Source organism: Sipha flava, unplaced genomic scaffold (assembly GCF_003268045.1).
Source record: "Sipha flava isolate LNK unplaced genomic scaffold, YSA_version1 285_pilon_pilon, whole genome shotgun sequence".
NCBI lineage: Eukaryota > Metazoa > Arthropoda > Insecta > Hemiptera > Aphididae > Sipha > Sipha flava.
In genome coordinates this window covers 315721-335069 of record NW_020272952.1, presented here as the reverse complement: position 1 = coordinate 335069, position 19349 = coordinate 315721, and the positions used below count along the sequence as shown (strand labels likewise).

Below are 19349 nucleotides of genomic sequence, written 5' to 3'. Positions count from 1 at the left end.
ATTATATAAATATAAGTAGTATTAAAGATTTAAATTTATATTTATTGTATACATTTTGATAGTAAAATTTAAATTACTTTATATTGTATATCGTATGTTTCAAAATTGTTGTGATTTTATTTCTAACTCAGAAGATATTTTAGTCAAATTGTATACGTGGGTGGAATTTTGTAACAGACGTTGAAAAAAAAGGCACTAATAATTAATACATAATTATCCTGTGACTTTAAGTGCAATTTGACGCGAATCGGATGAAAACTAGTTGCTTTTAACTTGTTAGAATTTTTTCGCAAGAAGTTCTATACATTTTTCAAAATTAATTATTATGTTCAACCAAAGTGTATATACAATGTGTAAAGAGAAATGAGTTTCAAAAGTATACACATATTTATAGTTTAATATTTTTAATATAAGTTAAACCATCTTTATTATATGCTACATCATAAGAAATTACATATACTAATTTGCCCACTGGTGTTATTTAATAATGAATATGAGAAAAATAAATAAAAAATAAAAATCTAATTTTACAATTAATACGCGAATTGTTATTACACATTCTCCTTACTGCACCGTTTATATTATAATTAACTAATCGAATATTTTATTAATTTATAGTTTATATTTTTATATAGTATAATATAATAGTTTAATTGATTAGTGAATTCAAAAGTGACCGTTACTGAAACAATGGAAATAAACATTTTATTGATCGTGTGATGAGTTGTTTATTCAGTTAATTGATTTGGTTTTCAGATTGAACATATTTGGCTCCATTTATGTTTTTCTCGGTTAGGGGTATTTATTGCTAAAATATTTGCCTGAGTTTTTGCTTGCACAACATTCATTTTTCGGATTTTCGAAATAAGTATATTTTCGTAGAAAGAATTCTTATCGATGATTATAATTATAAATCCATTTTGAATTTTGATTTTCATTCATCGTTCATGATATTATAGTTAGTACAATTGTGCTTGGTCGTCTGGGTATACGTGTATCGCGTTGGTGTTGGGTGGTTATAATTATTATCTAATACGCTTATCGCGTGCGAGATTATACTTATTATCCATTAAAGACAATGTTATGATTGCTGCTATTAGTGTTATAAAGAAATGACACGAAAGGAACACACGTGGCTTAAATACGAGAATCAAATGCTTATCGATATGGTATCGATTCTTTTGAAATCTGGATTAATATAATTAATAATAATTATATGTGTCATGTTAAAGCCCGTTAATGATGATAACTTACAAGTGTAATTTTTATGTTAATTTTATCTTTTTCTTTCCTTTTATTGTGGATTTTTTTGTTATAATTTTTAAAAATATTAATTTTAAAGTCACATGTTATTTAATTGTACGAAAATTATTTAGCCGTTATATGGGTACATTAGTATTCATAGGTTTATGATATATGAGTTATGATAAATGTAAATTCATACTGATAAACCAATGATTATCTTTTACCCGTATTATAAATGTGCCTTTCTTGGGACAGTGTGTGGTCGGTTACAGCCCGTAGCCGAACACTAGTTTCGTCCATCTTGGCATCGGCTCCAGATACTTTGGCAGCGCATTTGACATCCATCTTATATTTGTTTGTGTCCACCCAATCTTTTTTTAATAAAAACCGTAGGCCCAATGTGGAATTATAGAACGGCCCATCGGATACTTCAAGCGCGTAACGTTCGAGTAGATAACTGTCAACCTAAAATCAAAAAGGAACAATTCATAAATAAATTAACTTTTATGTTATGAGAAAATAATTCATAATTTTACGATAGCAACATAAGTGATGTGCAATGATAAAATTATGCTATCATAATAATATTATTTTAAAATAAAAATGTTTAAAACATATAAGTAACACATTCTTGTATAATACAAGAATGTTAAACTTTTATGTTTAAGACGATTTATCTAATTATACACAGCGTATTGATATACATATATCAGTATTTCCTAAATTATTATTCTCCGGATTTCTAAATGGTTAATTATAAAAAAATTTTAACACAATACATACATAATGATGCGTAGTAAAATCCAAAAATTATGCATTTCTCTGTTGATTTTATAAAATATTTAGTAATTTTAAATTATATATTATTTTTGATTGTTTTAGGGAAATTATTCGTCTTAAAATCATAATTGACTAGTTATTAAAAACATTTTTAGATTAAGATACTAAAACACACTGTTAATTTTTTTTCAGAAAAGTTCCAAAATACTCATAAATGCACATGTATTTGGTTGTTTTAAAATTGGAAAAATAAAATACTTTGATTGTTTTTGATAATAATGTATACAATGATTTTTAGAGTAAATAGGTATTGATTTACTATTTGAGTTTATATAGATTGGATTCTTTACTGTCATTGTTCACGTATAAATCGAATACCAAATAAGATATTCACAAATTTGAAGTAGTTTAATTAAAAGCGCATTAATGAAGTGAACCCATTTAAAATGGTATATTATTTCATTATACGTTTACGCATCACACCAATTATTATAGCTCATCGAATTACTAACAAACGACGAAATTTGTGTTGAACGCTTGTATTTCAATAATAAATGTAAAAAAATAATCAATTTTATAATCGATTTCATGTTACACGAAGCCGACTGTTTTTATTACAAGATCGCAGCACTCTTCAGCGTCATTTTATTATCATTATCAACTTATATTTAATTCTGTGGATGCCTACGTACATGTACGTTCAATACAAATATTTTAAAACGTTTTCGGTGTATACACTACATCTATCCATGTATACGTATACGTGTATAACACTAAAACACGTAATCAAGTTGGAGACGTAAAAAAGTAATATTTCGGTGTTCTTTTCATTTCATATTATCAACGCTGCGACTGAAACTAATTTTGGTAACGAGTAGTAGTATAAAAAATCGCAACGAGGATCACTAGTTTCTAACGAGTTATAATTTTTAGATACAATCGAAGGGCAAGATTTACAATAAAATATGCATTTCAACATAATTGATATTTAAGTACTTTCACCATATAAGATGATGTTTTGTTTGTACGACACATAGCGACAACTACGAAATAATAATATAAACAGCAGCTAAGAAATCGAAATTTTCCGTAAATCATATAATAATATGTTTAAAACGATCAGATCACGATATAATTATATACATATATGAGTATATATATAAGAACGATGTGCTTATAATATTGAACCTATACCCCCAATGTTAATATATTATGTATTGAGCAAATTAATTTAAGAAAAGTATGAGACTTATTTTACCTACTCCACCAACAGCTGCTATCATATGACATTATCTTACTTCGAATACATATTATTTTGAAAACTGTGAGCTTGAACAATTTTATTTGAAAAATTTAATTTAATTATCGGAAAATAATTTATAATTAATATTTAAATTTTTTCTGAAACAAAATTGTTAATATCAGTTACAAAAAATATTATTATTAATCGGTAAAAAGCTTATACTCTCACAACGGTAACTTTTAGAGCCCAATTTTCAAATATTTAAATTCGCAAAAATTTTTCTCACAAAAAAAATACTATTTTTTTTATACAATGGGTTTATGGACTACGAGAAAACAATTTCAAAGATTTATTCAAAGTTTAGATTCTAAACAAAACAGTGCTAATAATGATTATAACTAGGGGTCAGATGTTGTTGCATTTGCAACTTTTTTTCCATTGCTTGGATTTGTTGCTAAATAGGTTTAAAATTCATCTTATGCGAGTAAAAATTTATATCTAAAAGTTTTTACTGAAAATGTTTGTCTTTTTTTTCAATTTGATTGCAATTTTGACCATTTTTTTTTTTATTTGAATACAATTTCGTTGATTTTTCTCATACATTGTATATACTTGTAATTTGTGAATAATATAATTTAATTTCTTTTTTAAAGGTAAGAGGTATGTTAAAATATATAGTACGGGTTATTTTGGGATTTAGGTAGACTGCCGCGACCGACCGGTAATGCGATAATGCCGCGGTTATTATTAATCCCATATTATTTTCCAGAAACGAATAAAAATACTGGGTTAAATATGACGGTACATCGAGACTTGTAGATTGTACTTCTTTAAAACAATATTATTAAAAAAATAATTTCAATGTCTTACAATAGTAACTGATATAAATTATACTAACGTTGAAAAATGGAACGTTTATTGGTTAATGGTTACTTACAGTAGTAGATGATAAGTATAATTTAATACGTTTATAGATTTTAAATTAATCAATTATATAATAGAATCTCTATTTTCTATATTTAAGGAGCTATTTAAGCGGTAAGAAAAATTATTTGAGTTATACATTTATATATTAAAAGCATTAAGAAGGCATGTTTTTTTAACTCATTAGGTTCAAACCCAATGTATGGAAAAATAATGTTTTGCGTATTTTAAAATTAATATTTATTTAAATTTTCATTACAATGCGATTTACCTATGTTATATTTTATTAAGTGAAAAGTGTTCAACACCTTAACACTGTATTTATACTGCAGAAATAGACCAAAACGTATATTTTTTTAAAAATTAATATACTGAAAATATCTAATAAAATTAACGATTAATTATTCAAGCAGATATATAATAATTTATTTTACCAAATAAAAGCTGAACAAATTATTTGATATTTTTTATAAATAATAAAAATACCGTTATCTAATAGAATAATTTAAACTCATACAAATGGTCGAATATATATGAAAACTACTTAATCTCGAATAAAACGCGTCAAGTACGAAATGTACGTTAGTTTCGCTCAATATAAGTAAAACTTTCTAAATAAAACTTCCCAAAGATATGTTGTTTATTTTTTCGAAAAACATTTAATGTTTTTTTTTATACTTTTCGCTTAAGAGAAATCAAATAGTTGGACACCTGTTTATGGTCTCATGGGAACAGTTTAATGAACACATTTCGAGCGTCAAATTACATAGGTTGTAAATGACTAGGGAAAAAGTTTCATACCACAGTAAGGAGGCGGCCGTTGAAAGTTTAGGCTATTTGTCAAATGGTAGATGAAAAGTTTGGGTTGGGTTGGGTGGTGGAGAGTGGCAAACAAATACAATAATAACAGCGAGCGAATGCGATTAAAAACAATAGCTAAGAGCAGATAAACTGCATATGTATGACCGTTTACAAGGTACACATTTTGATAATATATATATGATAAATTACCTTACACGGCATGTGCCATAGTACTTGTGAATTTTCGTCATACCATTGACACTCGTCTGCCATTATTATTATTTCTTTTTAATAATTTTCGAGCTTTCATGAGCGAATATAAAATTAATATAATTTGATATATTGTCACCAAAGAACGATGCTGTGTCGGCCGCTATCGTATCAGAGACGTGGTGTGTTTGGTTATTACTATGAATGAACAAAATTCACTTGGATCCAAACAACCCACGTGCGCGAGAGTTATTGAAAGTTGTTTCCGTGAACAATAAATTACACAAATCGGAGGTGCGTATAATTATTCTTATTCGAAATTGTTTCATCTCAAAGATTGGCGGGGATAAAAAACGTTTATCAAAAAACTTTCACACCGAAGCTGTCTGATGAGACGTTAAATAATATGGTTATAGACAGTCGAGTATATATTTTATAACAATTCTTCATAAAGGAAATACGACGGAAACGAAATCATTAAGCAAATGATACGCATCTCCTATATTTCATTTTCATGCTATAAAAACCGTTATTGATTAACTAACTTCAAGGTATTTGCATTTCATTGTAGAAAATTAATGATGAAAAAAACTCAAATCATCTTTTTTCATTCGAATTTATATTTGGAAAAAGTTAGTAGTTTATTGGGTAGGTTGAGTAAATTTGAAAACAATACATTCAATGAAATTCTGAAGTCATTTACGTTTATAGTACTTAGATTTACAATAATGGACACATACTAATTATTTATTGAATTACCTATTCAAGATTTTTTTAATATAGATAAAATATTAAGTACACATTTTTATTTTATTGGTGCCTATTAAAAATGTTCTACGAAAACGTAAAGTATCAATGTCTAAAAGAAAATTGCTCTAAGGATTTGAGATATTTAGATGAGGAATATTATTTACTAAACGTTTTTTATGTAAATCCGGGGTTTGCCGTTCACCATTCTACTATAAGACCGACATGTTCGTAGTAGTTTAAGCTAGTAAAACTATTTCAGTAGTTACCGTTGTTTTCATAGTGAAACTCAGTGACAGTTACATCTATATATCGATGCACAACATTTTCTATCTGTCCAGTAATGAACGTTTTGACCTCTACAATACGTACATAAATCACCGACTGAATACAGAAAAATATACTAAAATAGAAAACTCATTAAAATACCCGGTCAATGGACAAATTTCTTGTTATAAAAATCTGATTTTTTTGAGGAATTATTACTTATTAATATTTTTAATGTCACATAATTAAAAAAAAAAATATATATATATATATATATATATATATTAAATATTATATTGGTGACCTTTCGTATTATTCATATTTACTTTGATGTTACTTACACAAACATAATAATGAGGTTTTTAATTCAATGTAGTTTTGAAATTACATTTCAATTAAAAATGGCATTACGTATTACAAAAAATGACGCCACAAAGAATATTAGTTTTGTTTAACACGTTAAAATTTCATATTTTTCATCTTTCACTAATTTGAACCAATTTAATTATTTTTCGTTATTAAAAAGAATTATAGATGAATGACAATAATATATTTAGCATTAAGTGTTGATAATATGGAAAATAAGTTTTGCACAAAATACGAGTAATAATGAAATAATTAAAAATTTTAAAATATTCCAAATAAACTACATATTGTATAATATAATTTATATTATATAAATACTTATAATATTTTTTTATTTAATATAAATAATTCGTATTTAGAACTGAAAATTAGAGATGTTGATTTTGGTATTTTAGTTTAAATGTTCGTTTAAAAAAAAAATATTACTGTACAAACAACTGTTAAATAATTTATTAATTTTTTATAGTATAACTATCTATGTGCTTTCACTGAACAGTTTCTTAACTCCACCATTCAAACCACATCACGATAAACTGTTAATATCAAAACATCTAATGTACTTAAATACAAAAAATTGTGGATTACAAAAAAAATAAATAAATATATATCATTTACTAAGTATTAATAATATTTAATGTGATATTAGTCAAAATTACAGGTATATGGAATCGATTGTCTATTTTAAAGATTTTTATTTTTTCATTCGAAAAAAGAGTTTGACATAATATTATTATCAATATTTATTTTTAAATAATAATACTCATATGATTAATATGAATAGTTTAAAATTAATTTTTACATGAATAATAATACCAAAAAGTATGAACATTTATAGTGTTAAGTCAACCATATTCACAGATAGGATATATACTGAATTAATTCATTAGACTGGGATCACGTATAATTTTATATTTATTTCTCTGAAAATAGTCAATTTTTCAATGTTTTATTTAATTTATTTTGTATATTATATGACTGCGTGACTCGTCATAAATTTTAAAACTCGCATAAAATCGTAATTTTCGTAAATAGTTAATAAAGAATCCCACATCGTCGTCATTATTAACAATGTGTTCACCCACAATAAATATGGTCTGCCATTTTCGAACTTTTGCTGAATAATTGTCAAAAAAAAAAAAAAAAGGAAACTGAACTGTCGGAAATATATGCAATAAACGTTTATTTTACATTGGAAAACAAAACCGTATTCCAGGCTACTTTGTTTTTAGTTCAAAGTCAACCACGTAGAAACACGTCCAATGGTGTTAATTTATACAGTCCTTTTTTGTACATTATATCAGTCCATCAGCGATTTTCAGTATTGGTTATTTTTACGAGGTCGAAGTGAAAAAACCATTCTCTTTCATCATATCCATTATTTCAGTCACGCTTTATTATATATATTTATAAATATACATTATACATTTTTTTTCGCTTAAGCTTTTCAAATTTAACAGAAATGCTGCTTTATGTCTTTAATGTATGCGTACTCAATACTTTTTGCTTCACATTCGGTTCTATGAATTACTCTAGGCTTACACACTGGTAATTTTATTTTATTAAGTTCTATACGGAAGTACATTTATTTTTCCTTCCCTTTTCCACACTCTATTTCATAATCACTCACTCCTCACCTGCTATTTTATAAACTACAATAGAAGTTGTTTATTAGGAATACTTTTGGACTTTAATGAAATGTGTCAATTAAACATTTGCTTCTTATTGGTTTTATTAACAATAAAAAAAAAAAATAAAATAAAAAATTCAAAAATTGTATTGATTAAAAAAAAAAAAAAAGTTACGAGTATCTAATTATTTAAATAAAATAAAAACATTCTTGTATGTTTTGTAAATTATGTATTGATTTTTGTCTATAGTTTTGTGTGGAGTAATTTGGTGACCATGGTTTAGTACGAATAATGTTACTCAAAGCCTTTTTTTATCCGCACGGTGCTGGACTGCTGGACTTCTATCCTGAGGATACTAAGAGCTTCCACAATTTCTTTGCTTGATGGAAGTATCTGGTTTTTTATTTTTTATCATAAATATATAGGTCATCGATTGACCCTCATTGTTAAAAATAACATATATATTGTTTCCATTATTCCATTTATTTTTAACGTTTTAATATACGGCCCGTTCGTCCCTAGGCATTATTTTAAAACGATTGTATCAATTATTAGTGTTACTAATTAGTGAACACTACTTTGTGTCTATCTGTTTATATTTTTTTCTTTTTCATTTCATCATTACCATTACTACAATTTTTTTTTTTTTTTAGTTTTTCAAGTAAAGTGTAAGCATATTATAAAATTACTTTTGATAATACAATTAAACGGTAGTTGTAGTCTTCACTCGTCATTCCAGGGCCGCTCTTAGGGAGGGGCTTGCGGGGCCCATGCCCAGGGCCTCGCACATTGTAGGGGCCTGGCACTTGAACGTTAAACTTTTTTCGGACCTATGAATTGCAGAAAAAGATATAATATGATTTAATGTAAAATCATTTATATCATTTTTCAATATGTAATAACTTTTATTGCTCATCGATCGACAACATTATCTCATTATATTATCTTATGATTATTATTTATTATTTATGAACGACCGTGGCGGTTTTTATCTTATTGACACGTGCCATTCAATGGTCACATGAACACACATATCACTGATGTAGTGGAAGAGCGGGGTGTTTTATCAAAATTTCTAAAAATATCAAGTATTATAAGTGGTACGATAGCTGTATCTCGCGCGTCTGCTTGACGAATACCGGATAATCACTAGTAAAGTTCTTTCGTTTACGTATAAACGGGCTAGTAAATATTATTTTATTAAAACCATTGTATTCATTTTTTTTTATTAAATTTGAATTATTTAAAATGAGTGGTCGTGATAAAAACAGAACGTTTTTGAGTGGATCTGAAAAGAGAAAAAGACAGGCTGTTAAAGAAAAAAATGAACTATCACAACATGGCTCTTTAAATAAATTTTTTAAAATAGAAACATCTAATGACAGTGAATATTTAGATAAAAATTTTATAAGTGAAAATAGTCACTCTCATGGAAATAATAGTTCAGCTAATATTATAATTCCAAAAAATAAATCAACCGTTTTTGAAAGTGATAAATATAGTAATAGTGTTTTTAGTGACAGTAACCAATCCGAAAATAATGGAGCAGGTGAAGAAAATGCCGAAGTGGAATCTAGTAATGAATACAGTATTAAAATTAATAACACTGTACAACTCGACGATGATATAGGTAAGTGGCCTGATATTATATCTGATGCCGTAAGAATATTTTTAGTAAAACGTGGCCCTCCAAATTATTTAAAAAATTTTGATTTCCCATTAAATGAAAACGGAAGGAAATTTAATCCAATTTATTACTATAGAACTATGTCAAATAACGAAAAAATACTTAGATATTGGCTTGTATATTCAAAATCAAAAGACAAATTGTTTTATTTTTACTGTCGATTTTTTCCATCAACTTTGTCTACTTGTTCCAATTCAAATTTGGCCACTGAAGGTTTTTCAGATTGGAAACATGTAGGAAATCGATTAAAAGAGCACGAATATCTCATTATCACATCGTTGCACAAAACAAATGGTTAAATTTAAGAAAGAGCCTTGAATGCAATACGACTATTGATGCAAATTTTCAAAATAATATTAATTCCGAAAAAGAACGTTGGCGTGATGTTTTAAAAAGAATTATTTCCTGTATTCAATTTTTAGCGGAAAACAATGACTCATTTCGAGGAAAAAACAGTAAATTATATACGAAAAACAACGGTAAATTGTTGGGTCTTATTCAAATTATTGCAAAATTTGATCCTATTATGGCCGAACATTTAAGGAAAATAAGTTCTAATGAAATTCATGATCATTACTTAGGACCTAATATGCAGAATGAATTAATAAGTATTATGGCGAAAGAGATAAGAAAAGAAATAATTGATCGAAGAAAAATAAATACTATAGTATTCAATTAGATTGCGCTCCAGATAAAAGTCATAAAGAACAACTAACATTAATATTACGTATTGTTGAGGTTTTATATAATAATAAATCCAGTATTCGCGAATATTTTATAAGTTTTATTCATGTAACTAGTACAACTGGAATTAGTTTAACTAATGAATTAAAATCACAACTTAAAGAACTTGGCCTTGATTTAAAAGATTGTCAAGGCCAAGCGTATAAATGACCATTGAATGACGGTCATTCAATGGTTATTTATAATTTTGGGAAATTTTCAGAGCAACACCCAAATGCATGATAAAATTCGTCTTCTAGGGAATTTTAAAATTAATTTTTCATCACTTTCTTCATTTTATTATTATTGTATTTCTAAATATTTTAACAATTATTTTTTAATTATTTTTAAAGTAGTTCTACTTTTTTGTGTGTTTGTTTGGTACCGGATAGTAGGTTTTTCGATATTGGAAACATGTACCTAGTAAAGTGAAATTAACTTGTTGCTAAATTTCCGAGTTAGTTAGAGTTTGGTTAGAACTGAAAGAAAACTACGACCGATCACTGCGTATAATAATTAACCATCAAATAATAATTATTAAAACCATTATTATTACACGATAACATGTATACTGTTAAAACGGCGTTTGGTCGTGGTTTATTCATATAGTAAAGTTGCTGTTCAGTTTATAATATTGCTCTCACATACACCAGTCTCATAATGGACAGGACTAACCGCAAAGTTTCCACATGCCTGCTAGAATTTCCAGGATAGTAATTACATTTACTATCTTAACTGTTGGCAGCGCAAGGTAATTTAATAAATTATTCTGCGAGAATATTATCAATGCGGTGGTATCAAATTTGAAATTGTGAAAATAATGTATTCTATCGAATTATTCATGTTATTGTGTTAGAGAAATATTCTAGTGTATAAGATTATTTTTACAACCATAATACGAAATGCGTCGATATAAAAAGATTACCGCACCCTAAATTTATAACTATATGTCTGTGTATGTGAGGAGGATAAAAAAATATATTTTCTAATGCTTTATAACAAGTAAATAAGGTGCAGTATTGGTGTATAGAAATTAAAAAGATAATATACGTTTATGAATATTCAAGAAGAAATTTGATGCGTATGGCATTGCAATGGTGTATGATATATTTTAACGTTACTTCTATAATTTGTGTAGTGAAAACTAACGATTAAACTTGGTCCGGATAATGAAAAAAAAATTACAAGTTTAAGCTTAGACAGTATTAAAAAATACTAGGTATTCTTTTTTGAGACAACCGTTGATATTGATATGGGATCGTGTTTGCCAAAATTATCGTGCCAAACTAGCTCTCTAACAGTTTGAACTTCCAACCATATCCATTGGTTTCCTGTTTTTAATGCTTTTGAACAAAGTTTTTAAATAATTATAATCGCGGCAACTGCCCGTAATCGTTCGGACACTACGTACGTGACGACGGTGCATTAAACGTATTTTTTTTTTCTCGACCGGAAGCTTAACATCATTCTCGGCACGCGGTGATGTCATTGCGGGCACCGTCTCCGCGCTTACAGATGGATCCCGTACTGGTCTTCGGGTTCACAAGACGGAAGCGCATTTCCGGTTTCCCGGACTTTCCACGTACCATTTCCACCATTGCGCCAAAGTCACGATTAAGTGTCCGAAGCTGTGTTTTCGCTTTGGATTCTTACACTTACGTTTACGGTGCATTGTGTGCTCACGGTATCGGTACAAACAACGCACTCTTAAACTACGTTGTTTAGCGGAAGAGTGTCCGTGAAAGTGCGTTTTATACACATGTTGTCGGGCTTTTACCAGCACTGTGCCCGCGTGGTCGGATTCGAACAAAAGGCTTTACCGCCGCCGCCTTCGGAGCTAATGGATCAGGCGGCACCGATTGAAATACTGTGTGTGTGTGTGCATGTGTACAAGCAAAAGTCAGTCCGCAGCACAACAGTTCTTTAGTCGATAGTGCGAGATCGCCCTCTCTCCTCATCACCCACCGTCGTTTTCTTTTCCATACTGCCCTGTCGGAGAACGGCGACACCACCACGTTTAATCGCAATGGCTTTTACGAAAACGTGAAAAATCCTTTAGCCGCTATTGTCCCCCGGTCAAGTCGAGTTGATATTTGAATGGTCTTTTGTCATTGTGGATTTTTAGAATAGGTACTATTATTTATTTAACACTCAAATGCCTGCACTATGTGAATCAGGAAATGGCGTGGTGGTGGTGGTAGCAGTGGAAACTCGTTCCGGCTTTTGTAGAACAATGGTATAATCTCAAAACGAAAATTCATAATTAGCAATTCAGCTTATTAAAACATTCTTTCTATTATTAATTGATTATAATTAGTATTTGATTATTTATTTATTCATTCGTTATTCTTTTGTAGTTTCGAATAATTCACTTGTTAGTTGGAATTATATAAAAAGGTATCTTATGAGAATATTAGTCGTAAGATATTCTAATACTAGATATTCACAAGGAAAAGCGATTTATTCATTTTTTTGTATGCCCACCAGTGAACATTTATTTTTTAAATATTTTATGAATACGATAATTGACAATATTTAAATTAATTATAATTAATGATAATAACTAATACTTTATTATTTTATTTGATAAAATAGATTGTAAATCATGTATAACAGTAATTGTCTTCGGCTAAACTTTATGCGTTGTCTTCGATTTTTCCCCAAAAAATATGGAAAAAATATGGACAATATAATTTGAATTTCTGATTATTATAAAATGAAATACTATGTACAATAATTTTAAACCGTTATTGTAAAATAAATTATGTATTAATTTAATTATAATTAAAAATTTAAATATAATAATTATAATAAATAATAAATTTATAATATAAATTGTATATCATAATAGTAAACAATTATTGTTGTTAGGCTTGATAACGAGTTCGGGAAATATGATGACTATCCTCTATCTTGGACTTCAAAGCCACACTAAAAACAATTATTTTGAAACTAAGTGATATAAATTTATAATAATATACAGTACTTGTATTATTAACGTAAAGACTCTTTTAAGCAAATTATTACAAATAAATCTATTTATGGAAATAATATAACTTAACAGCTACTGTTTGATCACATACTGACAATTACTCAAAGTAGTATTGTTAGAGGTTCTTATAAAAACACAGTCATAAAAATAAGAAAAAATAATCGTGTATCTTTCAGTTAATTATAAATTAGATCTTACGAAGTATCGATTTGCAACTACGTGAAACTCATAAATTTCGCAAATTTTGAGGTAGACGATCTTAAATTATGTTATTTTACAGACGTATACAAACGCATATAATATATCGTTACATGCATGTAAATTAGTACATTCATATATATATCAGCTGACCCGACAAACGTTATTTTGTCATATAAATTATTTCTAGGGAATATTTTGCTAGAAAAAAATAACTAATTTACTATAGGTGTGTAAGGATGTAGTATATAAGTGGAAGAGGTGTGAACGGTGACGAATTATAAAAATGAAAAAAACATCAAACATTTATTTTTTTAATAATTTATTAAAATTGATCCTTTAAAATTATATATGTGGGGTTTCTTCCATGACAGCAAGTCCTCTCCTCCAGACCTATGATTAATTATTATTTATTATTTATTTTGTTATATTGTTAGCAACGATGGCCACAGTGTTGACCGTGCCGTGCACCCGTGCGTGTGAACTTGTGTTTTGCGTTGTTTTATCATTTTGTTGTTTGCTATTTAGTATATTAATACATTGTTATATTATTTCTTAATCCGCATTAATAATTATTTCACCCAGTATCCCACATTTTGGGGGCCTGTCCGGGATACCGATAATTCTTATTTTCACGCGTTTTGAGTAATATTTTTGTCCGTTGTATTCGATTTAGTCGACAGTTCGCTGTGACGCGTTTGCGCGTGCGTGAGTGACGACAGCCGGTCAGTTTAGTTTATCAAAGACATTTTAAATACCTACTATCGATTCTGCTGTCACGCTCGTAAAATTATCAGTGTTGGTGCAAAACTAAATATTGATAATCTAACGACTTTTTTTTTTTTTTTCTTTTAAATAAAATGCCGAGAAGTAGAAGGTCGCAACGAAGCGTCGCTCCAATGGAAACAGTCAGCGAAAACGTTCCTTTCAAGAATTCTATAAACTTCCAAGATGTGCGTGAATCACTGAATACCTTTACCGGTGATGATACGTATTCTGTGAAAAAATGGATCGCCGATCTGGAAGAGATGCGTACCGTATGTTCTTGGTCAGACGTGGAAATTTTTATCTATGCGAAAAGGCTGCTATCTGGGACCGCTGCTCTATTCGTCCGTTCAGATACTGGTATCTGTTCCTGGCCAATATTATGCAGTCGTCTATTGGAGGAGTTCCAGCGCCAGCTTACTGACGCTGACATTCATCGCCAACTAGCAGCCCGTGTTAAACGCGATGATGAGACACACCAACAGAACCTATTCAAAATGATGGAGTTGGCTGGACAAGGAACTGTACCCGAGGATTCAGTTATAGATTATGTTATTTCTGGTATTCGCGACAACGAAATGAATAAATCAATACTGTATGGAGCGCGCACAATTAGTGAGTTCAAAACAAAATTAATATTGTACGTCAAAATAAAATCACGAATGAGCACCGCTGAACCTAAGAGTTCTAAAGCACCTCCAACTAATACAGTTATTAGATGTTTTAATTGTGGCTCAAAATCCCATCAGGCAAAAGAATGCCCTGACTCGGATAAGGGTGCCAAATGTTTTTCATGTATAAATTTCGGACACAGATCGTTTGAATGCCCTAACAGAGAACAACCGAGTGGAAGTCAAGTATTAAAATCACAGGATAGTAACACACAGGTCTACCAAATAAACACCGTATTGACAGATAAACATATTTTTAAAGAAGTTAGCATTCGAGGTACCAGCACTATGGCACTGATAGATACAGGGTGTGACTTAAACCTTTGTCGTCTCGCCTTCCTCGAAGTGTTAGAACCCGTAGAAACTGTGGATTCCCAAATAGTACTGAGTGGACCAGCGGGCGCCACATTCAAGACCCAAAGTAAATTTGTAATAGATATAGAAGTTGACGGTTCTTCGTACTCAATCGAGATACACACAGTATCCAATGAAGCAATAATGTGTGATCTAATAATCGGCAGAACGCTGTTTCAAACTAGTGCAGAATTAAAAGTCAGTCCTGGTCATGTTGAAATTAATAGTGTAAATCCAGAGGTACTACAAGTCATGGCCATTGAAGTAGATACTCATGAATTGAACATAGGCTTTAGGGAGTATGCAGTGGATGTAAGAGAAATGATAGAAAGTTATGGACCCCTTGCTGTTGAAACAACGCCCATGGAAACGAAGATAATACTTGCTAATGATCAGCCTATTTACCAGCGACCAAGGCGAATGGCACCTAAGGAAAGAATAGCGGTGGATAAACAAATCGATGAATGGATAAAAGATGGTACAATCAGACCCAGCTTCTCGGACTATGCAAGCCCTGTTGTTGTTGTTACAAAGAAGGATGGTACACCTAGATTATGCGTCGACTATAGGCTACTGAATAAGAATATTATTAAGGATCGATACCCACTGCCCTTGATAGAAGACCAACTCGACAAGCTTCAGGGAGCCACCATATTTACAACTTTAGACTTGAAAAATGGATTCTTTCATGTACCAGTCAGCAAAGACAGCATAAAATATACAGCATTTATCACACCTAATGGACACTATGAATTTTTGAAAACCCCATTTGGTTTGTGTACGGCTCCATCAGTATTCCAACGTTTCATTAATTATGTATTCCGTGACATTATTCGTGTAGGCTATCTATTAATCTACATGGATGACTTGGTAATAATTGCAGATACAATAGAAGAAAATATTGAACGATTAAGAATTGTATTGCAAACAGCCAGCCGTTATGGTTTAAAAATTAACTGGAAAAAGTGTCAGTTTTTGCAGAAACAGATAGATTATTTGGGCTATCGTGTAGAGAGAAACACTCTAAGTCCATCACCAGTGAAACTAGCAGCTGTCATGAACTATCCAAAACCGATAAATGCTAAAGGTTTTCAAAGTTTCTAGGGATTGACTGGATATTTTCGTAAATTTATTGAAAATTATGCCTTGATTGCCCGTCCACTGAGCGATCTATTAAAGAAGGGAGTACCATTTTCATTTGGTCTCGAACAGGAAAATGCGTTTAAAGAATTAAAACTAAAATTAACAGAAGCACCTGTACTTAGTATTTTCAATTTTGAGGCAAAAACAGAGATCCATACAGATGCCAGTATTCATGGATTTGGGGCTGTTATGTTTCAAATGGATAACGATAACCAGCTACACCCTGTTTACTTTATGAGTCGAAAAACTACAGATGCGCAGAGAAAATATCACAGTTACGAGTTAAAAGTCTTGGCAATAGTTGAAGCTTTAAAAAAATTCAGATCATACTTATTGGGATTGAAATTCAAAATAGTTACCGATTGCTCAGCATTCACTAAAACTCTGGAAAAGAAAGAATTGGCAACCCGTGTTGCGCGTTGGGCGTTACTTTTAAGTGAATTTGATTATACCATCGAGCATCGAGTGGGCTCAAGGATGCCCCATGTAGATTCTTTGAGTCGCCACCCTGTATATATGGTAATATATAATGAATTTTTAGCTCGGCTCAAACAAGCACAAGATAATGACGTGGAAGTAAAAGCACTGAGAACTAAGATAGCAACCGATGTTAGTAGTCCATGTTGTTGAAAGCGATTTACTGTATGAGTTACGTGATCATAAAAAACTACTAGTAGTTCCCAGAGGTATGCATAGAGAGATAATTCAAAACGCCCATGGGGTGGGTCATTTCGGTGTCAAAAAGGTAGTGGAGCTATTGAATCGTGAATACTCTATAAGCAACGTAGAAGAAAGAGTCAAACGCTTTATAGTCAATTGTGTACCCTGCATTTTAATTAATCGGAAGAGTGGTCGACAAGAAGGATTCCTGCATACTATTGATAAAGGTGATGTACCTTTGGACACTTGGCACATTGACTTCCTCGGACCATTATCTAGTACCGCTCGTGGATACAAACATATTTTTGCAATTGTCGATGCATTTACAAAATTTTGCTGGTTATTCCCTACTAAAAGCACTACATCTAGTGAAGTAATTAGCAAACTACACTTATTACAAGGTACATTTGGCAATCCAAGACGTATTGTGTCTGACCGTGGAGCAGCTTTCACATCACAGGATTTTAAAGAGTATTGTGAAACTTCTAACATTCAGCATGTTCCTATTACCATTGGGATGCCAAGAGGAAATGGTCAGGTAGAAAGAATTAATGACATTATAGCGACCAGTATTGCAAAGTTGAGCATTGATGAACCAGAGAAGTGGTTTGAGCATGTCCCTAAAGTCCAAATGGCGCTTAATTGTTCATGGCAACGTTCAATCAATATGACCCCATTCAGTTAACATTCGGAGTTGAAATGAAACATCCCAATTTAATTCCTATATGTGATTTAATTAATGAAGAATATGCAAAAAGCTTTTCAGAGGATAGAGATGCAGAAAGAAGAGAGGCCAAACAGTACATCCTAAAGGCTCAAGAAGAACAGAGAAAAACGTTTAATCGTAAAAGGGTAATGGCAACTGAATATAATATAGGTGACCTAGTGGCTATAAAAAGAACTCAATTCTTACCAATGTCAAAGCTTAAGTCAAAATATCTAGGACCATATCGCATAGTGGGAAGAGCAGGACGTAACCGGTACAATGTTATCAAGTTGGGACATAGCGAAGGCCCTACACATACATCAACAGGATCAGACTTCATAAAAAGGTGGAGAGAATGCAGTTCATCTACATCTGAAGAAGAGGTTGATGGTGCAGTATCCGAGGAGGATTCTGCTTAAGAGAGGTTGAATGTGGGGTTTCTTCCATGACAGCAAGTCCTCCCCTCCAGACCTATGATTAATTATTATTTATTATTTATTTTGTTATATTGTTAGCAACGATGGCCACAGTGTTGACCGTGCCGTGCACCCGTGCGTGTGAACTTGTGTTTTGCGTTGTTTTATCATTTTGTTGTTTGCTATTTAGTATATTAATACATTGTTATATTATTTCTTAATCCGCGTTAATAATTATTTCACCCAGTATCCCACATATATATCGCTAATTATGACAATATTAGTAAAAAACAATATCAATCCCTTAATGCAACAGAGTGTACAATATTTTTTGTTAACCCATCTTTCGCAAACACAAACAAATTGGATGGTTTGAGAGCACGCCACGTATAATTATCTGTGTGAAAAAGATGATGTGCTCAAATCTAAGCCACAGACAGACATCGTTTGAACTTGAGACCTGTTGACAGTCATTGCCAATCTAATTGGAAATTGAAAGCGTTTAAATTGTATTGGCACATTTGTGAGTATAATAGGGATTCACGGTAATAATATATTTTCACCTCGGAATTTTCTATTTAAAATGATGGCTTCGATAACATTTTTCATTCATTTTTTAATGACTAATCGCGTGCCGTTGTACAACCATGGTTGTTTAAAATTATTAAGTAAAATAAACAGAGATCCAACCTTCAGTTTTAAATTATGCGGGGGCATGCCTGGTAGATGCTATGAGTTTAAAAACTCTATTGGATAATTTACAGTTTCAGTAGCATTGCAAACTGTATCAATAGATTTGTATGACACCAAGTCTCCTGGTAAC

The 19349-nt window shown here is 30.5% G+C and overlaps 1 protein-coding gene across 1 annotated transcript in view; it reads right to left on the bottom strand.

Annotated features, from left to right (window-relative positions):
* LOC112685665 overlaps positions 1-19349 on the bottom strand; it is a 173654-nt gene that overhangs the window by 5951 nt on the left and 148354 nt on the right. Inside the window, exon 5 of the mRNA XM_025557602.1 lies at positions 1470-1710. Within this exon, the coding sequence (XP_025413387.1) occupies positions 1470-1710 (241 nt within the window). The remainder of the gene's footprint in view (positions 1-1469; positions 1711-19349) is intronic.